The sequence below is a fragment of the Aplysia californica genome, unplaced genomic scaffold (assembly GCF_000002075.1).
Source record: "Aplysia californica isolate F4 #8 unplaced genomic scaffold, AplCal3.0 scaffold00081, whole genome shotgun sequence".
In the NCBI taxonomy this organism is placed as follows: Eukaryota; Metazoa; Mollusca; class Gastropoda; order Aplysiida; family Aplysiidae; genus Aplysia; species Aplysia californica.
The window spans coordinates 736,273-760,462 of NW_004797351.1; the positions used below are offsets into that span (position 1 = coordinate 736,273).

At 39.2% G+C, this 24,190-nt stretch overlaps 2 protein-coding genes across 2 annotated transcripts in view; one reads left to right on the plus strand and one right to left on the minus strand.

The window, feature by feature from the left end:
- Positions 1 to 24,190, minus strand: part of LOC101855476 — a 56,977-nt gene that overhangs the window by 32,191 nt on the left and 596 nt on the right. Inside the window, exons 2-8 of the mRNA XM_005094398.3 lie at positions 12,002 to 12,123; positions 11,256 to 11,512; positions 9,737 to 9,904; positions 7,360 to 7,467; positions 6,255 to 6,326; positions 5,060 to 5,189; positions 772 to 875 (exon numbers count right to left, since the gene is read on the minus strand). Coding sequence (XP_005094455.1) covers positions 772 to 875; positions 5,060 to 5,189; positions 6,255 to 6,326; positions 7,360 to 7,467; positions 9,737 to 9,904; positions 11,256 to 11,512; positions 12,002 to 12,089 — 927 coding nt within the window. The 5' untranslated portion in view covers positions 12,090 to 12,123. The remainder of the gene's footprint in view (positions 1 to 771; positions 876 to 5,059; positions 5,190 to 6,254; positions 6,327 to 7,359; positions 7,468 to 9,736; positions 9,905 to 11,255; positions 11,513 to 12,001; positions 12,124 to 24,190) is intronic.
- On the plus strand, positions 21,619 to 22,155 carry LOC106011264. The gene has a single exon (XM_013080312.1). The coding sequence runs from the start codon at positions 21,619 to 21,621 to the stop codon at positions 22,153 to 22,155; it is 537 nt and encodes a 178-aa protein (XP_012935766.1).

Genomic DNA, 24,190 nt, shown 5'->3' on the forward strand with positions numbered 1-24,190 from the left:
ACACTTGCAACACAATAAGGTCATATAATTGCCGAAGATTAAAGGTGTTACAAGAGAGTGACCAAAAAAAAAAAAAAAAGAAAGACAGAAAGAAGTGAGATAAGGACGATAGATCTTTGATAGGAAAGAAGGAGCAGACCACACCAGAGCACCTGCCAACCACCCACAAGCTGAGTTAAAGCCACTCAGGAAATTCACATGGTATCTAGGAGAAGTAAAGTCATTCGTAGTAAGAGAAGCACATTGACACAGAAACAGTGATTTAGTGCAAGAAAAAAAGAACGGCAAAAGATAGGTGACAGATAGAAACAACATACAGAAAGTGAAGAAGTACCCTCCAACCAGCTACTCCAGGCCCTACATTTCTATCAAAATTACTCTGAAGGGATTTTGCAAAGACAGCATTTAAGTTAAGTTTTTAGTTTGAGTAAACAGAAGTACAACAACCCACAAACTGTAATTTAGTGCTAAGAATAAGCAAGACAAATAAACAGAAACAACAGAAAAAGAGTAAAGAAAAAGGCATAGCATCTGACCAAAAAATAACCAAAAATGTTTTTCATAAACACAAACACACACACACAAAAGAAAAAAAATCTTTCTTTAAAATAAAAAAGAAACAAGAGTAAAATCCTTTCTTAATTAAAAAAAAAATGCAAAGAAAAAACAAAAAACCCACAAAATCCCCAAAGACGATCAAGACCTACAATCTTTTCTAAATAGGAAACAAAACAAAAAGTTAATCTAGTTCAAAACAGTTTGGACAATCACCTGCTTTAGCCTGTTCAGTGACAGCAAAGGCTCTAGTAAGCTGTGATCATTGAGACAGTTCTCTCCCAAGTCCAGCTCCTGTAGAACAGCTAACACTTCCAAGCCTGTAGACAACAAGCAAAAAATAACAAATAAAAAATTACATTTTATTGATCTCCAACATGAAATTTGGGTTACAATGACAAACATACCATATGTGTTACGACGCGGTGGAATCAGGCGCTCGTCAATTTTTGGGCACATGGAGTTATTGGTATCATCTTAAAGCTTGTTCATTTGTGCTTTCAGTGAAAAAATTATCCACCTATCTTTAATGGAAGTCGAGATATTAGCAATTGGAGGAGGTGGGGGTAGCCTGGTTCCGGAGGTAAAAATAGAGAGAAAATGGCTGCCAAAGTTTGATGAATTCCATTTTTTCTTAATTCCCCCCAGCAGTTTTGCCTACTTTGGCTTTTTTATTTATATTTCAGGGGTCCTCCATACCCTCAAGCCTCATACAACAATCTCTCTACTCCAGGTAGACATATTATATATCAATGGAAAGTGAACTGGGTGAACTTTCAGACTTAGCCAATAGATTCCTTTTTGGCAAGCTGTCTTGAAGTGGGACCTTTTTTTCTTGTTACTAAAAATAGAAACAAAGACAGAAATCCCTTTTCCAACAGTCACAAAGAAGGGGAAAAAAAGTGTTTCAGAATTTAGAGTTTACAATTGTTTCATGCAAAAGTGCCTTCAGTTCTGCATAATATGTGTCAAAGATACACCATTCTGTTGGAAAATAAAGAAATGAGAGCCATTCTAGTACATCCTACAATTCCTATTTATTGCCCTTGAATCTGGAAATGTCATACCATGATTTTTTGCTCTCAAGCCTCCTGCAATAATCTATCTGTTCCAGATAGACATATCATATATTAAAATAGAAAGGGAATTAGGTGGTCTTTCAGACTTAGGTAAATAGATTTCATATTTGTCAAGCTTTCTTGAGGTGTGACATATTTTTTGTGTTACTAGGAATAGATGCAGCAACAGAAATCGGACTGCCCCAAAGATGAAAAAGAAGAAATTTTTTTTTTACAATTTAGAGTTAACGGGAGGAGCTACCCTTGAGGACCATTTTCTATGTCTGTTGCCCAAGATCAAATCTAAGTACACATATAAGTTAGGCATAGTAAAATCTCTTGATGCGCCATTTTTTTTTGGCACAGCAACAACGGTTGCTATGGAAACGGCCGCCATCTTGAAAATAAACAATGAATTTCAAATCCCTAAGGCTTTCTTATTTACCAATCAAATTTGACCAAATGTGGTGAGAGTATACCTGAACTAGACCCTATCAGAGTAACAGCAAGCTTATTTCAATAAGTGCAAAAGAAAAAAATATATGAGAATTTTCCCAAAGTATAAAAAAACTTTTAAAAAATTTAGGTTGCGTAATCGCTTACCAATGGAAAAGTGTTATTGTTTTCGCAAATATCTCTTTGTTACATTGATGGCAGCCTTGCCATCTATGTTTCCTGAAAGTTTCATCTCAAAATGATGAAAACTAAGGAAGGGGTAGGGAAAAAACGGCAAAAAAATTACATTTTGCGAAAACTGACTATTATTGTGAAAATTCACTATATTAACCCATCGTCATGTTTTTAAAGGCAATTTACGTGGAGAATAAACACTTTCTCAAATGTATCCATGCTATTTTTGGACAAAAAAACTGGTTGATCTTGAAAAATCAGCCAACAGAAAATTTGCATAGCCTGACCCAAAATCTGCAAAATCAAGGGTCGCTCCTCCCCTTAACATTAATTTGACGAGAAAGTATATTCAATTCTGCATGTAATGTGTAAAAGACACCTAATTCTGTTGAAAAATTTAAAAAATAAGGGCCGTTCTTGTGCATTCTACAAATTCTCGGTTATTGCCCCTGAAACTAGACATTTTGGAGCGAGAATTTTATTATAAAACCATCAATTTTAATACCTCTTTTCTATTTTCTGGTCTATTTAATCATTTTTATTTGATAAAAATACCTTACAAAATCTTTCTTTATAAAAGTAAATGTATTTTATGGGCGAAATACCACATCACCAGCCATCATATATATTTATACGATATAGTACTGCATGAACTGCTTGAAGTTAATCAATGTTTTTCAGTAAAAATCACAAAGATATGTTTTTAAATGGACATGAAAGATGTTTAGCCAAAAAACAAAAATTAGATAAAAATTGCCAAGCACACGGAAAATCGCCTGTCTCTTCAAGTTCATTATTTTGACGAGCGCCTCATTTCACCACGCTGCCTCACATATGTAATAAATATATAATTAGAAATACATAAACACATATATAAATACACAATATTACATCAAAACAGAACAATTTCACAAATATGCCATTGCTGTTCGCCGCTGAGCAGCGCCGTTTTTTTTTTAGCAAGGGTTGTCATGTCTTGCTCAGGGACACATCCCAGTGACCACCCACATTAACCCCATGTCACCGACACTTGCTTGACATCTTTTAAAAATCTGAACTCACTACTCCCTTAGCCACTGGAGCCCCCCCCCCCCCCCCCCCCCCCCAAAGAACAGAATGAAACACTTAGCACCTTCACCACCTGGTACTAGCCCAGGATATGGACCGATGGAAAGTGTTTGTTCATGGCCTATACCCTGATCCAAGGTGAGAGAGGCAGTGATAATGATGATTACCACTCACTACTCACTAGTTATCCTTCACTTACACACACAACCGTACATCTAAAAAAAGAGGAGAATAAATGGCAGTGGCAAAATATAAACTGGAATACATTCCTTCAGAACAGTTAACACACTTCAAAGCCTGACTGCAAACAACAAATAGAATAAAACGTTTAGCAGTTTCACATCTGTTACTTCTTACTTATCCTTCACTGAGACAGCCGTACATCACCGTAAAAAGGTTTGTTTGTTTGTCTGAGTAAAAAAAAGCATATCGCCACAACGGTCATTTAGAGCAGGGACAGATTAAGACAGACAGACAGAATCAAAAGAGGGAAAGCAAAGAAATAGGGCCTAGCAGTTAGTGGCATCCTCCAACCACCTGCTCAGTAAAAAGGAGCAATGCTAAGGCTTAACATAAAGTAAACTACACTGATTGTTAGAAACCCGTTCGAAAGGCAAGAAGAGACAAAAAAGATAAATGAACATTGTAACAAGCTTTGAAGGGAGAGTTGTTCCACATAGACATATTATACACATAGTGCAACAATACACCACATATCCAGATGATGTCAAGTATAAACATGACTTTGCAAAAGGCAACCATAATTTACCCATTTTTGGACTCAAACACCGTATGTACACTAAATTAAAAGTGGGAGAGTCCGTGATCTGTGAATGTGGATACCATCAAGAGGACGCTAATCATATCCGTCAACACTACCCGAGCTACGACACCCTTCGTAAACAGACTTGGCAGAATGTGACTCCACTTGAGAGAAAGTTCTATGGCAGTCTCTCAGATTTGAAGCGGACTGCACAGTTTTTGCGCGCAACATCGGACTGACTGTCTAGCTGCTGTCATTGAGAATGAGGAAGAACCCATTTTTGAACTACAACTGTCATGCCTTGCCCGAGAAACACATTGCGGACAAAACAAAAAGTCAAAACCAAATCAAGGGACAGTAATACATGCTTGCCATACTACTGAAATTAAAGGGAGGTCTTCATTACAATATACCTTGAAAGAATGAATTAACAGAAGCATCAACAATAACTTTCTTGAATTTGAAAAACTTCTTGAAACAAGACACTTCCCACAAAAGTGTGATGAGACTCAAAACTAGATTCGAACTGAAGTCATCACCACTGTAGTCCAGGGTCTAATACATAGTGCACATGGCAAAACATTTTGTCACATCCCTGTCTGGTACAGTTTGATTCACTTGAGGGCTCCTTCATAAAGGGTCAAAATTGTTTGGCAAACTTTCATCAAATCCCCCCCCCCTCCCCAAATCAAACATGACTGATTTTCTGTGTCACGGTTGAGTACATTTGATGAAAACAGGGGCCAAGAGCCAATCAAAAGGCTACAATGTGTCACACGACACCATGGGGGTCTGACCTTTTCTTTGCACAGAGTGTGAAAGGCCTTCATAGACTGCTGGGACAAATTGGAAGAAGAAAAACAGAGGTCTTTAGGTATAAACAGGCTAGTGAAATTTCCGACCAAATCTGATCTGATCTATTCTACCAATGGCACATCTTTTCTCATCAGACAACAGAGCAAGAGCAAGCATCATATCCACTTACCACTTATGTTGTCAAGGTTATTTCCCCTTAAGATGAGGATGGCAAGCGATGTCCTAGAACACAGGGACATCTTTGGAATAGTTGTGAGAGAATTGAAGGCCAGAGCTATCGACTTAACATCGCCTAAAATCTGAAAAGAGAAAAAGCAAAGAGTTTGTGCTGTTTAATGCATCAGTCAAAGAAATGCACTAGCAAATGTCTTTCTCTTCTTTTCAAAACAATAAAAGTACCAAGCAAAACACTACATCTACCACAATAAGCAACTTTCATTCATTTGCTCACACTTCAGCTTCTCTGATTACTTCAATGGAGACTGCATCTTTAAGTAATTCTTAACAACAGAGGATATTACATACTAAAAGGCCATGAGAACATAAGTGGACACGAGCTATGCCTGACATCTCAACTTTACTTTTACTTTTACTTTTTCCTTCCTCTGGTACCCTTAGGATGTCGAGGGGAGGTGCAAGTTTTGGTCCTGTGCTAGGTGTGTAGCGTCTAAACATTCTTGTGAATTACATATTTAAGTTAAACACAAAATTAAATGAAAACGACAAAACGATAAAAAGTCTCAAGTAATTGTCAAGCACTAAGGTGAACATTCCCTGGTCTATTAAAGAAACTAACACTGCTATGCCAGGGTAGGCAGATTCAAAAGGACTTCTAGAATTATCATTGAATTCAAGAAGCTAACTCCGAATAAGTCAATATGGCCGAAGGGTCGAATCTAATTTTTTTTTAAAGCATTACTCTGTCATTTACTATGCAAAACATTCAAGTAAATAATCTGGTAATAAATCTTCTTCTATTTCATCTCAAAATGGACATCCCAGTCTCTAAAGCGAAGGCTGCTGTTTGCCACAGGTCCTCCAGGCCCCCATAAAGTTTTGGGTCTCTTTTTCTAGGGTTGGGCCAATATTTCCTTCTAAAGTGCCTCGAGCAATGAGCAGGCTAGTAGCAGATGGTTGCCCGTTTGGTTACCTGCTCTGCACTGACACTGCTCTCAGTTACCAAACCCAATAAATAATGTGCACATTTTGCGCACATTGACAAAACCATCTGAGAACCACTAGGTTAAAGACCTTAAAAGATCTCAATTTCAATTCAGAGATCAGAATTTGTTAAATCTGTGTCTTGGAATGTTCTGATTCTTGAATCAGAGATATTATGAATTCAATCAATCCTCACTACTAACCTCTAGAAAGCCCTCACAGCTCTGGATAGTGTTGTGACTGATGTCAAGGCTCTCCAGACATGGCAGAAGACGCTGATGACAAAAAAAAAATACAACAGAAATGTGAAAAGCTGTCAGAATTCACCATGCAGTGTCTGGAGTAAAGAAAAGTCTGTCTATTTAGTTTTAGGAAGAGTTTTACGGCACTTGTAACACAAATAGGTCATATGAATGCTGAAGATTAGAGGTGTTACTAGATAATGTCAGCTCATTAACCCCTTTAATTTCCTATTGCCACACTTGAGATGAAACAGAATTGCACAATTTTCCACATATTGAAGTATTAGGGAATGCAAAATGCATCATATCAAAAGGGTTAATGGAAAGTCTGTTTATGTGAAGACATAGTACACGAGGCATGCCTAAAGCAGTAAGTAAGACATTGTAGCGTAGAAGAATCCAGATAGTGTAAGCTCTGCCAACAAGTCTAAAAAGGCGAAGAACACAATACAATATACAATAAGACTTTGTGGGGCAGCACGCTTTAGATCACACCAGCACTGTTAAGGTCTATAAAGCCAAAGATACAATACAATAGGGAAATAAACTTTGCAATATAGCAGGATCCAGATAATGTAAACTCACATAATTTGCTAACAATGTCAAGGCTGCTTAATATCTCGAATTATTGATAAGTGCTCCACTCCTACATTGTGTACACGTAAGTAATACAGCAAATAAACAAATCTCTTAGCACATCAGGGGGCTCCATATTCTTGAAGAAGGGTGCTTGCATCACATGCTTAGGTACCTAGTTCAAATTTCACTTTCTGCAAACAAGGTCAGTGGACTTCGTTATTTTTCTTCTTAGCTATTCCATTAGCTAGTGTTAGATTAAATTAACATGAAACTCTCACATTTTTTATTTTTACAAAATTCAACCTTACCCAAAGTTTGTATCAGCTTTCATACAGCCATTTGAGACCAGTTTGTGTAAATACTGCTTTATTTGACACCATCTTCTGTTCTATGAACTCTTTGACCTTGCTTTAGTTAAACTTTTACTTCTTCGATCCAGCGGCCATCCTTTAGCCTCTATCTCTATCTTTGACAAAATTGATCTTACCAAAGATTCGTCAAGGCAAGAGATGGCATTAAATGAAAGAGACACATTTTGCAGCTGTGCCCAGGTCATGGGGGCAGTCATGTCACCGCCGCAGCACTCCAGCAGGTCCTGGGAGAAACACCACAACAAAAGATGATATAATTTATCATGGCGGAAACTGTAAAAGTTTACCAGTCAGGGAGTACATATATATAGAAAAAGAAATGCATAACAAGGGAAGGAAAGTGTGAGAGAGAGGGAGAGAGAGAGAGAGAGAGAGAGAGAGAGAGAGAGAGAGAGAGAGAGAGAGTGACAGAGAGGGAGAGAGAGAAAATGAGACAGACAGACAGACAGACAGACAGACAGACAGACAGACAGACAGACAGACCAGAGTGGATTATTTCGGGGGATCCCTATATTTCTGTCCTTTCTTGTTTCTATGCGTGAGTGCACCTGACCTTTAATACACTACTGCCATGGTAAAGGACCAAGACAAACTTCTCCCAGTGAGATGAATAAAGATTGTCACTGTCATGCTGTAATTCAGCAGACATAGATATTCACGTGGGAATTGAACTCATGCCTTTGGTGTACTAGTACTGGATGAAGAGCGCAACCACTGTGCTGTAGATGTCGGTGGAGATAGAATAGTTAATACTTGTGAAATGGAAGCCCTCGGAATCCTTTTCTTTTTGTATGTAGGTCTTTCTACACACCCCATACACAAAATTTAGATCATGATATAATAGGAGGCAAACTTCCAACCTTGCCTGTCAAGAACCCAGGCTGAGAGGGATACAGCATTCCAGCAAACAGACTGAGAATAAAAAATTTCTCCCCTTCCAGAACTGAATTCTTGTCTCTTGCATGTGGCAGCAAAGCACCTAGTACCACTACACCTCAGACTCTAGACAAATTTCTCCCTGGAGAAGAATCAAGTTTTGTTACTGTCCTGATAATCAAACTCGCAACCAAAAAAAAAAAAAGACCAGCTTCTAAAGTAAATGATGTCAACTTCTAGAAAGGAAAAGACAATTACATTATAAACGTGATTGCAGACCATTGCTCCAGGGAAAAACTTGTAAATGAGCTAAATCCACGAAACAGCCAAATAGTACCTACCTCCAAAGCATGCAAAATCATGTTTGATTGAAGATTCAACAGAAATGTATTGTAATCTACATGAACAGCAGTCTTACATGTCACCACTACATTTCTCATTTCTTTTTTGTGTACTCGTTTCCTGAACATTATGTCTTTGTGTACTTAACTCTGAATACGACGTCTAACTATCAACCCTGTCACTATCATCAGATCAAGAATCTCCCACTATTTCACATGCATAAAAATAAACGTCATCAGAATCATTATTATTGATACTAGATTTTTCTTCACGACCCATTTAAATCAGTTGTTCATTCAGAGCTTCATCAGCTGTGTAGAATCACTTTGCTGCTGTTCTATTCAAACCAAGTGACTTACATTTGAAAGAGCACTATAGCACTTTAATTTGTGTTTTAGATTATATAATAAGAGTGCAGTGGCGGTGACAGTTTCTAAATGTGGGTGGGGCTGAGAAATCAGGGTAGGTAGAGTTCAAAGTTAAGATTTCCTTGGATCAGAGGACATTCAAGATATATGTGTGAGTATGTTTCATTCACACACTCACTCACAAAGTTGCGAGCGCCGTAAAACACTTACCAAAAAATGAATGAATTAATTAAATACTTTCCCCCCATTGTCTGGGCTGGCAGAGAGCTCTAACAACAGTTTCCACGGGCTCTCGTTTGTTTTTTAACTTTTTTTCAAGAAGAGCATCATTAAGAAAGGACCGTGGGAATCGGCTCATCCTTTGCTGAGCCCTAAACACATTTGATTGGCTGTTAGGTTACTATCGTTGTAAGCGATGACTACAGTGGTTGGATAATCGAGCAAGCGCGTGTGTTCACCGCATACAACTACAGGCGGAGGAGGAAGATTCTGAAACAGTTTTAACGGTTTCAACAGATTATCTCGTTTATTAGAAGAAATATTCATTTACGGAGGGAAAGAGTTGGGAGGTGGGGGTGGGAGTGGATGAGGCTCAAGCCCTTTAGCCCTTCACTACGCCCCATCACTGTAAGTGTGCTCCCCCTACATTTTTAGCTGCACAAGAAATTACTGTAGTAATGAAATGTAATATTAAAATGTAGCAATAAAACTTCAATTAGGTAATCCCTGTGTATCAACATAATGGATGAAATATGAGCACAAGCAATCCTCATGTGCAGTCAGAAATGTGTGAGCATCAATTTAAAAACCGTTTTAAAATTTGTAAAAATCCTTACATAAAAGACAATAAATAAACAAAAAATTTTCTTTTTCCATTCTGATTCTATCACATATAAGATGATTTTACCTTGACCTTGTCCAGGCAGCGGTACACGATCAAGGTCTTGAGAGAAGCCCTCAGCCCATGCATGCCCCCCACCATGTGTATGGGAACTTTCCGCAGCTCCAGCACGCTCAGGTTGAGAAACCGGTGCAAAGATATTGGGCTGCTCAGGGTACTGCTGGTATGAATAATCTGAAGACAGGACGACAGTACTGTATTGAAAGTGTCATGCTATAACCATGTAACTGGAAGAAGTAGATCACCTTTTTTTTCTTTTTGTTTTATAAAAACAAATAAACCAGCTTTGCCGAGAACATTCAATAGGTCCTCACTGGAAACCTAGAGTCAGCATGCACTATTTGACAAACACGAATATCATAAAAGTACTGTGAGATAAAATTAGTAATTAGTGTCTTCCTTTCAACATTTGAATTTTTCAAGAAACCAGTTACACAGTTAGAAGATAGCGCCACTGATGTGTGTCATAGAGATTGCTGACCTGAACATGGTAATGAAAGACAGGATCCATCTTCTGAATATCTGAAGTCCGCCAGTGATGCAATATAATATACTAAAGTCCCTTAGCTTTCACTCTCCATCTGTCTCTTTCACTCTCCCCAAATCTCCCTCACACACACACAACACACACTAACACCCACACAAAAAAAATTGGCAAATAAATTCTAAGTCTAATCCACATTCTCCAAACATTGCTCTAAAAAGAAAAGAAAACACTTTCTTAATTCTTTCACCCAAAACATGTACTTTAAAACTAAAATTAGTTAAATCTTAAATTCGTTCTTCTTCAGCATAGTTGACAGCCATTATCCTGATCAATCTATCACTGACAGGAAGGCTAATCAGTAAAGTGTTAAAACAAATACACTTATGTGTACTTGCAGGACTATTCCATGTATATCTATACATGTAAGTTAATCTGCCACGAGGAAAACCACATTCCTTTGACTGGTAATCACAAGTTTGATAATTCAAAGTGACACTACCCCAAACATGACCCCAGTCTGATCAATTTCCTACAAACCACAGCTGTGAGGAGAGGCCTGCAGCTCATATTTGACGTCATGAATTAGTTTTGAAAAAGCACTTTTGGGCATACTTTTTGATAAATTAAAACATTTCAGGAAAGATGTAGAAAAGGGACTACAAGAAATTAAATTTTGAATCTTATATTATTATGACAGTCAGGCAAAATTCTCCAAGATAGACCCCATTGACTGGGACACAAGTGGCTGTCTTAGGCAGGTGGATGTCTTGAACAATGTTATTATAATACAGACAAAACACAAGGAGAAGGGGAGGGGGGGGGAGAGGTCGATCGTTTTCGACAGGTCGCCATTAGAGCAGGTTCAGCTTTATTTGTTTTCTCTTTGCATTTGATCTCAACTTCTACAGTACGGAGTACCTTTGTAGACACATCTGATCAAACTCCTATGTCATTATTCAAAGGAAAGACTTCCTTAACTTTTATTCTGTCCTGACAACAGAGAATGGCAACAAAATGACAAACTCATCTGAGTTGTACCTTCAGCCTTGGTGTACTCAGCATAAAGTCCTTGACAAACTGAATGTTGGCATCCCACTCTGCTCTCATTTTGTTCTCCTGAGTCTGCTGTGGTCTCCTCCTGACAGAGAGGAAGCTGCTATTCCCTGTGAGGAGCGAACCCTGCCCCGCTGGGTATCCATTGCCACTTATGCTGTGTCTTCGGCAGTCAATGTTCAAATGTGTGAGTACCTCAGTAGTCAACGTAAATGACGACACTCCATTCAGAACTTTGTCACCTGGAGACAATCACAATCATCATGAAGTACCATATAATCTGAGGCAGACACCAGCAGTTATGGTTCAAAACTTATTTCTCCCTGCCTTCCATATTTCCAGCGAGAACAAGTTGTTCAGGACCGATACAGTCAATATCAAGAAAATGTGTTTAACTGTGCTGTAACAAAGCTGAAAAATATTGACTTGACTAACTCAGTTCAGTCACACAAAGTAAAAAACTTGTACATAATGATATAATGTGTTGTATATTATATATATATATAGTTATCAGTAACCAAACCATAAAATGTACTCATTTCAACATTTTGATTTTTTTCAACATACAACTTCAAGGAGGAGGCTTATTCACAAGACAAATTTTAACTTCTAGAGTGTGGATGGGTAAAAGAGACTAAACAACAAGCCACTTTATCAAATCTAAAATTTCTAATCCTGGAGATGACAAAATTTGTGGTTTCTTACAGCATCTTCCAAACATGGTGTCTCACCTTCAGACTTCAGAAGCGCACACAAGTTCCTAAGGGATGTCCGACTGATGCTAGATATATGCACCTGGGAAGGGCTTTGCTCTGGCATGTTTGCAGATATCACTCAATTCAATTCAGCACATCTGAAGGAAAAATATATAATGTGAGGCATCGTGATGAAATCAGGTGCTCGTCAAAATAATGAAATACGACAAATCGTCATTTTTTAGCCAGTTTATACATTTTTTTCTAATTTTTGTTTTTTGGCTCAACACCTTGTACGTCCATTCAAAAACACTTTTATGTGTGGATTTTATGGAAAAACGTTGATCAAAGGCATAAAAAATGTAAATTTGCAGTTTCCAAGCACTATTAAGCTATGAGAATCACCAAACTTTGCCAGCCATTTTCTTGATAATTTTACTTTGAAACCAGGCGACCTCACCTCATTCAATCGCAAATAATTTTACTTCTATTCACAGTAAATGGATATTTTTTCAGCGAAAGAAAGGCAAATGAATTATAATCTTTAAGATGATACCAATAGCTCCATATGCCCAAAAATTGACAAGGGCCTGATTCCACCACATCATGACACACATATATATACAAGATGAAACACCATCTAGAAATTACGGTTAGTCTCTATACAATCTGTCTCTGAAGGATCGAAATGGGATATTGAATTGAAGAGTCCATCAGAATATCTTAACTTATTAACCCCTTTCACCCCTTGACTGTGCTGTTAACAGTATTAAACATTTTTCATATGTCTCGGTAATCCGCCACTCAGTGCTGTGTAAACTAGGCTACATGTTTTGTTGACATTTCAGCTTCTACTAAGTTTTGAATATAATAGAGATTGACATCCCTTGAAAGCTTATCATTTTTGCTATAATGTTGTCATATCTATACTGTTGGACGGAAAGTGTGTGTTCTATAATCGAAAACAAAGCCAGGTGTGTTGTTTCTCTTACACACATCTTGTGAGAGTGAGACGGTCAGATCCGACGTTTTGACTCGGAAAGCTTGTCTCACTACTTTTCAATAGTTTACATTGTCATGGCTTGCTCTACTCAAGTTTTGTTAACGGATGCATAAAGCAACCTCTTCATTTCTCTTTCTATTGATTATATGTAGCTTAACGAGAAGCGTGAGCTACAAAGCAAGTAGTCTTTCTCACACACATTGTGCAAGACAGAGCCAGCACGTAGAATCGAAGCACTGGTTCAGTTTTAGACTAGTGCTTTCAAGTTGTTAACATCTTTTTTATGGCTTGTTCTATGCAAGTCTTGTCAATAAATGGAGGAATCCAACTCATCATTTATCTGCCTATCAGTACAAGTTTTACCTCTTTGTCCCTCTTTTAACTCATAATTTGATATTTTGCCATGCCATTAGGTCTGAAATTTTCTTGAAAACAATTGATTTGAGAAAGTTTTATTGGCTTTATGTGTGATCTGCAACAAAAATTACTACAGTTTGACCCACATGTGGCTAAATGTAGAACAACGCATTTGCCTGATTGGCTGCTAATTTTAGTAATGTGATGTCACCACATCCAGGAATACCCACAGATTGTCTTTAGAAGGCCGTGGAGAATGGAGATACCAAATATTCTCTACTACACGATCTTTGGAGATACCGCATGGAACGACATGTTGGATCAGTGGCTCAACGTATTATCCGTATCGATGTGTTTCACAGGGTAAAATTTCCACACTTGCGGCTAACTGCAGCCCGTCAACCATGCTCCGATTAGTTACAACAAAACATAATGGAAGATCGCTTAGATCGTTGATGCTCAGAACAGTAAGAATGCTGATGCTTGAAATGGAAACACGGTAAACGCAGAGACAATAAAGCACGCGAAAACTGACGTAAAGACGCTGGAAGGTTACCCCCCCCCCCCTCACGGCCCGATAAACAATGCGCAGAAGAGATAAGCAGCAGCAGCATCGGAGCACCGCATCATATCACATTACCGGTATTCCTGGAAAAACATTGCACCAAAGCATCGTACCGTCAAAGATTTTCTACTACCCGAGAAACGAGACAGTGCAATTGAAACCTCTCCGTATAGCGGCATAGCCTACATGATCTTTGGTGCCATGTGGTTGGCTACATTTAGATGTAGTCACGTGATCGGAGGGTTATTCGGGTCTAACGTCACACAAAATGGCCGCCTTATATTAAAATAGTTTGCGTCGTTCTACGTTTGGTCACATTGTTTGACCCCCAAAGCATTGCATCAGTGTGCGGGAGTGAAGAAAGTATACGGTGAGCAGTCAAGGGTTGCACTTTCTTCTCAGACTCAGACTCGATCGAGATCGAGATCTACTCCATTCAAAAAGTCACATCTAGATTAGATCTAGGCTATATTTACAATCTAGATCTAGATTTTTAGATCAAGATTTCTAGTCCTAGATATAGATCTCGTACGAACATACTATACACATGATATTGTACAATACTTATATATGAGCTTTTGCCAATAGGTGAGCACCTTAAATGTAGCACAGAGGGTTGACGATAAAGTTTTTAATATTTCGTTCTTACTTTAATTTTTTTTATTCATGTATATCTCCTCCTACATAAACATGTATTTACAGACCTACAGACAGCATGATAAGCTGTGTAACAGGCGTTACATAACGTCAAGTTTTTTTCGGACATAACTATGATGACACATTTTTTTAGAATTTGTATATATATACAAAATTATTTTAACAGTTTTCTTATAGCTTATGCTTTAATTCTCAAACATAAGCATGAAGAGCATATAAAATGGTGAGGATCAGAGAAACAAGCAATTCTGAATACCTCTGTGAATGCATTTGTGTCATTATAGTTAAGTTATGTCCGAAAGAAATGAAAAAGTTTCCGTTTTCACATCTTAATTTCTTTTTATAAAAATTTGGGTAAACAACGATTCAGAAGCTTCAGTTTGACTCACAATGCATGTTAATGATGAAAAAGTGCCAGTTTATTCACATTTTACTATGACTCTAATGCAAAATACCAAATATCTTTCAAACATAACCGCAAGATGACACATAGTCATCATAGTGGATAAATGTTTGTCGTCATTTTGGAAAATATCATCAATTTACATCAAATTTTCCCTCGTTGACATCTAGCCAAGCACGCGGGGCTGCACGTAGATCTGCCACTACTTGACCATTGGAGTGCAGTGTGATGTTAACCATTACTTCGTTTAAATTTTTCAAACATAACATGTTTAGATTTGATGATGATATAAGAAAACTTTAATGGATTCGTCTCGTCCATCGTTATTCTTCTCACTGTCTTACATCACACAACAATACACTTTGAAAGGATTGACAGGAACAATGCAAGTTCCTCCACCCCTATTACTTCTCGCTTTCAGTTTGGTTCTTTCGAATAATCAAATGATGACAGAGCATGAGGCGTCGCGGGATTTCCGTTTTCTGCAAAATTACGTACGGTCACAGCCTCGAAATCAGTCAGGGCAGAGAGTAAACATTTAACGATATTGTGCTCATTCCAGGGTCCCAAAATGACCGATAAAAACGAAGTCACAGGGAATCGAAGTTGCCTTGTGAAATGACTACACGAGTTGAGCTCGAAAATGAAAATCTAGAAGGCTCACAGGGAAAAAAACATCACTATTCCTGATATAGCACCACAAATAACGTAGTTATAAAAGTAAAAGTGTAGAAGGACGAGTTTCTCAGCAATTATTTCATTGTTGACAGAAAAAGTATGAACTCGGTGCATCACGTTTTGCATTTTAAAAATACACAGATTTCAGAACTAAAAATAATTGTAAAATTTCTTCTGATGGTCCAACTGCTATTTTGTATGCTCCCATAGCTGAAACATCATATTAAGAACAACAACAATTTTCAAAGCTGTAGTACCATTTTTATTGGAATGTGCAAAGGATTTTGAAAGATATGAAGAAAGAAGTAGTTATTCTCACCATAACCCATGTCTCACTATTCTCACCCCCTCCTTTTACCGGAAATGACCCTACAGGGATCAGGGCTGAGGTTAGCGTGCATCACCCTTGGGGGGGGGGGGGGGGGGTCAGGGCTGACGCTCCACAGCATCATGTTTGTCACTGTTTGTGTCCGAATAGTATAGTTACAGTCAGGGTTGTCAGTTTGGAGCCAAATCCCAGAAATTTGGCTCTTTGGACCGCGTCTGGCCCGGAGAATTTCATTTGGCTCTCTGGCTCTTTTTTGGCTCCAAACTCCAAATGTTCAAGAAGAAAGAGAAAGAATAGGCAAGAAAAAAAGAATTTAAAAAGAAAGAATAATAAAAGAAAAAAAATGAAAGTGAAGAAAAGAGCTTGGATTGTTTAATTATAATAATAATAATAATAGATTGCATTTATATAGCGCTCTATCCCATACTAGTATAAAGCTCTGAGCACCAATCACATAATCATTCACACAAGAAAAAATATTTCAAAGATAGACGCAAGAAAAACCAGTTTAACCATATAAAGAAGAACTTTCACAACCATTAACTATACACGAAAGGACAGTTAAAAAATATGTAAATACGTATTAGAAAATCAGAACTTACTAACACACTATAACTAACAATTGAACAAATGAGTCTTGAGCAATCACTTAAACCTATCAAACTTTGCTGTTTCTGTAAGATCCTGAGGCAAGATGTTCCAGATTTTTGGGCTAAAAAATAAGACACTTTTCTCACCAAAAGATCGTAATTTTATTCTAGGGGCTTTGACTTTTGTTGCATCTGTGGACGACCGTAACTGACGAGATAGAACAAACAGTTTTAAAAACTCAGATAGATAGACTTTATTAAACTAATAGGCTTTATTAAACTAGTTAACACAAATTAACCTTTTCTGGACGTAGTTGTTATGTGGTCTAGACGTAATTAACTTGTTATTCGACTCGGCTACACAGGTGATGTACAAAATAACTTCATATTTATTAAGCATAACCATCACTTAAAATGTAACATATATATATATATATGATATTTAAAATTGAAGGAAATTGAATAAGGAATACATTCCAACATAAAAAAAGGATTAATTTTGAACATGAGTATGAATAACCAAAGGGTTAACAATGGCGATGGCGGTGAGAAAAATACATTTTGACGGAAAAAATTACACACACTTAACATGTGAAAGCGAATCAGCATAGCATCTTATCATATCAGGCCAAGAGCAGATTCCATATTTCTGAATGTGTGCAGCTTTATATTTGAATGCAATTTCCAATTTTTGTTCGAGTTATTTTATAGGTTACTGAGTCTGGTCGTTTTTCGCCAGACCGACGCTTTGACAAAGTGAAACTAGATGTTTTCATTTCCTAAACCCTTTCCAAGTTTTCAATAATATAACAATAAAAAGTACTTATAAATAATGTATCATGTTAAAACGAAACAAAACTGAGGCACCCCATCATCTATTGGCGATTCGTCCGCAAGGGATGAGGACTCGCGCCAATATATTGGCGATACATCCAGAAAGAGTTTTAACGCTCTCGCTCATCCGGTCTCACCACAATAATTTACAACCCTTCTACCATCGTGCAAGAGCATTTATTGTCACGTGCTTGTGTCTCATTACGTTTGTAACGCTCTCTGTTCCTTGAACCATAATTTATTGTGTGGGGGCAGAGTGAGAGGCCTGCCATCGATAAATGTGTCAAAAACCAATGGCCCGGCCGCTAGCGTCGGTAGTGAGCCTTTTTTTTATACTGCAGAGGCAAAAAATGTTTTGGGCTGCGGCTGTTCAGACTCGAGTCTGAATTCGAGTCCGAATAGCTTTCCGTGGCTATTCGGACTCAAACTCAAATGCACGTGCGCAATCACTAGGTGTAAAAGATGTGAAGCAGACAAGCAATTCAACCTTGGCCCTCCTCGGTCTGGCCAAGGAACTTACAACAAACGGACGCCGACCGCGGTGACCCAGTGCGAACTGTGGTCTTTTCTTTACAAAGGATCCGAACATTCGGGAAATAAACTTGACCTCTATTTCTCGAACGGTTTCCGTTCTCGAGATTTGTTGATAGCCTAATAAAAGCTAATAGAGAGGCCCGTGTGTATGTGTGTGTGTGTGAGTGTGTAAGGTGTGAACGGGGGGGTGGGGTGGAGGCATTCTTTTTTCATGAAGGATTTTAGTTTTTGCTGGGTGACTAAATGCAAAATAGGTTACTGCCTAGGTCGAGGAGTCTTGTTTTCTTGCAGTACCTTTTGAAGGTATTTTCAAATGAAGTATAGTCCGGGAACATTGCCCTTACCACAACTTGTTCAGGCATATTAAGAAATCTCTAGCTCTAGAAATTGAATTTGATGCAAAAAATGCTTCTAGTTCTTCCCAGTCCTCGCAGAAAGGCAGAATGAAAGGATAACGCCTATAATAACCAAAAAATCTGGAGATCGGAAACCGTTCGGAGAAATAGAGTTCAACTTTATTTTCTCGAACGATCGGAGAAATAAGTCACTTCGTACCGTATAGACCTAATATAATAGTGGGGCCGGGCAGTGGGCAACAGTATGGGAGAGAATGTAAAAAAAGAGGAGAAGGTGGTGGGGTGGGCCTCAGGGAGTAAGATGGAGAGAGAGAGAGAGAGAGGGAGAGAGAGAGAGAGAGAGAGAGAGAGAGAGAGAGAGAGAGAGAGAGAGAGAGAGAAAGGGGAGGGGGGTGTCTTAAAGGACTGTTATGAATTTTATGTTTTGATCCCTTTGTAGTCGTGAAACGCAGTGTAATAGCCTATCAGTAGTTTAAAGTCCGAATAGCAACGAGAGACTATTCGGACTCTAGTATACACCTCGCTTACGATACAACCGGTTATTGCGCACGCGCACTGGAGTTTGAGTCCGAATAGCCTCCAGCAGCTAAATTTGGACTCGAGTCGGCCACTTCGAATGTTTTTCGTTATATAGATTATATATATATATAATTTGTTGGTCACCAGCAACCACATGCGGTTTGTGATGTCAAGGGACATGACTCTTATCTTTACTGTGGGAACTAGATAATTAGGGGAGTGGCACACCCTTGGATGACATCAAGAGCCTGGTGCGAAAAATAGAGACATCGTCTGAGAGACTCACTGAGGTATTCAGTCGAACTCAGGACCATGACGAGGCAACACTTATCTTGGACGGGGGCCCCCTGACAGACCCGACCCATCGGACCGCCAGGTAACTTTCCATGGTGTCAGAAGTGGCTACTGAACAGCCAACTACTTCAAGAAAACACACAAATTCAATGAAGTGCTAGAGTTTATCTATCAAGAACAGTGCTCTGTGAGAGTAGAGGTCTAGACTAGTTAGGTTTAGGCAGTTAAATGTTTGAAAACGGGAAGGATTTTAGATGTAGATGTAGATCTAGATCTGGATTTTGGAGCTAGAAACTAGAGATCTGGATAGAAGTAGATTATCTAGATGTGGTAATAGGGCCTGGATTAACTAGAGTCTAGATGTTTTGAACTATGAACAGTGTTGAGTTGGAACTGTGACTTGTTTGTTTGTTTGGGTCTGGAGATTCTAGATTTCTAGATTTCTAGACTTAGAGTCTTTTATTTGAGTAGATCTATTCTGGATTTCTAGTTCCACAACAAGTGAACAGAAATGGCACAACATAACAGGGAAAACCAGCAGAAGCAATACACAGCCAATGTACCCCTTCCATCAAAATTAAACGTAACAGATGGCACAAACCTAGCACAAGGGTGGAAAAAGTTTAAGAGAAACTTCGAAAACTATGTGATCGCCACCAGATTAAACAAGGAAGAAGAAGATTTCCAATGTGCAGTGTTTCTAGCGACGATTGGGGAAGATGCTGTAGACATTTTCGAAGGTTTCCACTTCGAGGACGAGGCAGATAAGAAAAATCTCCAAAGCGTCATACTGACGCTTTTGACGACTTTTGCATAGGAAAGACACATGAAGCCTACGAGTCTTACAAGTTTCACATGAGGAAACAAAAACAAGATGAAACAATAGAGGCCTACATTGCACAACTTCGTCAGCTAGCCAAGTCCTGCAACTTCGGAGACACACAGTTGCAGGACCTCTTAATAAGAGATCAGGTGGTGATAGGAGTGAGAGAAGAAAGCTTAAGAGAAAAGTTTTTGGAAGACAAAAATCTCACCCTAACAAGGTGTCTAGATATAGGACGAGCATATGAGTCATCTAGGACACAGTCGCATACAATGAGCCAAAGTACTGGAAACGAAATTTCAGAAGTAAACAGGTTACAGAAAGGAAAGTTTTACAGGCAAGGTCAAAGTCAAGGCCAAGGTCAGGGCCCCAAGCAAAAATTCCAAAGAAAAGAAAACATAAGTAGAAAATGTCACAGGTGTGGAAGAGGTCCACACGATAAACAAGAACGTCCTGCCAAAGATGCGGAATGCTACACATGCAAAAAGAGAGGACACTTCTCCACAGCTTGTAGAAACAAAGACAAGAAGTCGGTAAGACAAGTAGAAGAAATTTTCCTGGGAACACTACAGCTGGAAAACGAATATGGTGTCAGGGTCGTGCAAAGCAACGATGACTTGTGGCACGCAGAAATAACTACAATAGGAAAGCCAGTTAAGTATAGAGTGGATACTGGTGCAGACGTCACTTTGATACCGGACAGATATTTCAAGAAAAACTCACCTCTGATAAAGAAAACAGAGAAGAAGTTATTTGGAGCAGGACACCAGGAACTACAGGTAAAAGGAGTAGTCAGGGCTACATTGGCTACCAGGAATACATCTTCAGAACAGGATTTGTATGTCGTCACAAACCTGAATGAGCCTCTGTTAGGTAGACCAGCTATAGAAGCTTTGAAACTCTTGGAAGAAGAGTGTGAGCTACACGTCAGATCTGTCCTGGAAGGATTCCCAGGAAGTGACAAGAAATTGCAAGAAATTAGAGAGCAGCAAGATGCAGACGAAATATGTAAGAAATTAAAAGAATACTGTCAGTCCTCATGGCCAGCGACAACCAAAGGCGATCCAGTTATGAAACCATCTTGGACGTCGAGAGACGAACTGATTGTGGAACAAGGTTTGCTACTATACCAGTGCTGAATTGTTATTCCCACAATATTAAGACAGGATATTTTGAAACGTCTTCACGGAGGACACCAGGGGATAGTCAAGTGCAGAGCGCTGGCTCGAAGCAGTGTATGGTGGCCTGGACTGTCACAACAAATCGAAACGTTGGTTACAAACTGTCCAGACTGTGAAAAAGAAAGAAAGGTCAGCCCAGAACCATTGAAGCTGACAGTCACTCCAGACTACCCTTGGCAAAGGGTGGGTATGGATCTTTTTGTGTGGAAAGGTCACACATATCTACTAATAGTAGACTATTACTCGAGGCGGATTGAGATAGCTCATCTAAGAGAGCCTTGCTTCAAATGTCGTAGAACATTGCAAGTCAATTTTTGCTAGATATATATGGAGTTCCTGAAATCGTCGTCTCAGACAATGGATTCCAGTTCGTTGCACACGAGTTTCAAAAGTTCTCACAGTACTATGGTTTAACGCACATGAGAAGCAGCCCTCTACATCCTCAGAGTAATGGAGAAGCTGAAAGAGCCGTCAAAACTATCAAAATGTTAGTTGTTATTGAGTAAGTCTGATGATCCTTACTTGGCTCTCATGAACTACCGCTCCACTCCTTTACAGCAAGGACAGAGTCCAGCAGAACTTCTAATGGGTAGGAAAATCAGGACAAGAGTTCCCATTTTCCCAGAAAAATTGGTCCCAAAGGGGGGAGAAAGGCAGGTGTTCAGGAAGATTGACACTGCTTTCAGGCAGAGGCAGAAACAGGATTACGATCGAAGACATTGCGCCAAGCCCATGTCAGACTTGTCAAAAGGACAGCCAGTTTGGGTTAAAACCCCAAGGGAAGCCAAGGCTACGGTTATAGAAAGATCGAGAGACAGGTCATACCTCTTGAAAACGGACAACGGCTTGAAGGTTCATAATCGTCACCAGATCCGACTGAGGACGGAAGGCGACGACAGTAAACATCTCGTGATCCCCAGAGAGTCTTCTATGTTGCCTCACCATCAGCCAGAATTACCAGCGGAGTCACTAGAGTCAGACACAACCCTTTATGATACTTCCACTACGTCTGACTACATAACGAAGTCGGGACGCCATGTCAGGCCTCCGCAGAGACTCGACTTGTAGACAAAGATTCTGTTGTGTACATAAGGTTTCAGAGTTATAGTTTCAGTTTCTGGTTGATGCGTTTAGCATTTTGAATTGTTCTTGAAATTGCTTGTGAGGGGGATGTGATGTCAAGGGACATGACTCTTATCTTTACTGTGGGAATTAGATAATTAGGGGAGTGGCACGCCCTTGGATGACGTCAAGAGCACGGCGCGAAAAATAGAGACATCGTCTGAGAGACTCACTGAGGTATTCAGTCGAACTCAGGACCACGACAAGGCAACACTTATCTTGGACGGGGGCCCCCAGGCAGACCCAACTCATCGGACCGCCAGATAACTTTACAGTGGTTAAGCCACCAAAGGCCTAGCCTACATCTAGCTGATTTTATCAGCCTGTGAGATGTCAGGGGGTGAGTCCTCGCTTCATGCCCACACCGGCCGGGGTGGGACCTATTCTCACCGGGGGGAGGGGGGGGGGAGAGAATAGTGAGACATGGGTTTTGGCAACTGTTTACTTTCTCGCGTTTAATTCCAGCCGCGCTTAGATCTAGACGAAACTCTATGCATGCATCTCCCACTGATCCAAAACTTTGCGCTGGAGTTAAGAAATGCAAACCACAGCAATTTCATCATTTGTAGTTGTAGAGAATCTAGGTAAAAATCTACTTAACTGATTCCGTCCATTCGGCCACTGACAGCGGCTCTGAGTTTTTCCGCTGCCTCCATTCGGCCGCTGTGAGCGGCTCAACGAAATCCGAAACAAAGGTGCACTTTTTAACATAGTTCCTACTTTTTATTTAAGTTGTCGAAAGGAAGTAGAACTTGTAAACAAACCTGACCTCAATCTCTGAGCGCCAATATCGATCGAAACTCCGCGAAATTCTTGCAAAAATCGTTGTTTTGTTGTTGAGATGTAGGCTAGATCTAAGGGTAAACAACACGGAGCCTGGTATAATAGAAAGGCTCTTCAAAGAAAGATATTCAACTAAATTTGTGAAATTCTTGCATAAATGTGTGCTAGGGTGATATCGCTACAATGTTGTGTTGATTTCTATGGATTATAAGGACTTGTAGAGCTGAGAAAATGTGGTAAGTCGAAATTTTCGAAGAGCTGTTGCGCAATTTTTTTTTCTCATTCGTTTTTGTCAGAAGGAAAATGTAATTAATACAAACAGATTATAGGTCATTGTTATTGATATAAACAGATTTTTCTATTTATTCCCATCAGTTTGGTGACAATACCTATTAGAGTGACTTAGAGCTTCACAGTAATGCATTAAAAAGATGCACCCCAGGTCTAAAACTGGGCAGGGAAAAATAACTCTGTCCAGAGCCTGAAAAAATCATGGATGGAATCAGTTAACATACTGGCTTAAATTGGCCTTCCGTCCGTAGGCCTACTGGTTATGCCCATTTGAGTGTAATATTTCATAAAGAGTTTAGAGTGGTCGCTTGTTACGGAAGTCCTCCCCGGAATTAAACGCAAGAAAGTGAATAATTACCGCCTTTTTTACATGAAGAAAACCCCACCTAGATCTAGATCTAGATTTCTAGATCTAGATTTCTAGATCTAGATCTTATAATCCTATAGGCCACCTCTATTCTCACCCGGAGTGAGAATAGTGAGGCGAGTCTTGTGGCTATTCTCACCCGGTGCGCGTTCACCAAATTTTGCGTTCACCCTAAACCACAGAATTCTACACTGTGATAACAGAAAAATTGTAGAATTCTGTGCCGTGATCAAAAGTTCCATTACAACTGTAGCCTACTAAAAACGTACAATTTTGTCTGTGGGCAGTGGAGAGAGAGAGAGAAAGAGAGAGAGGAGTAGCGCGAGAATTTCCGGGCAAAACAAAATGGCGACCCGCGTAGTTCGGCTCGATTCGAAAAGTTAAATAGCCGTAGCATCTTTGTAGACAACCAAATTAATTTACTTTTGTATTTTAACATCATTTTTTAACTTTGTTTTGGTCAATTTGATCGTATTCAGAAAGAGACAGAGAGAGAGAGAAGAGGGGAGGAGTTGATCTTGCGAGAACTTTCGGGCGGGT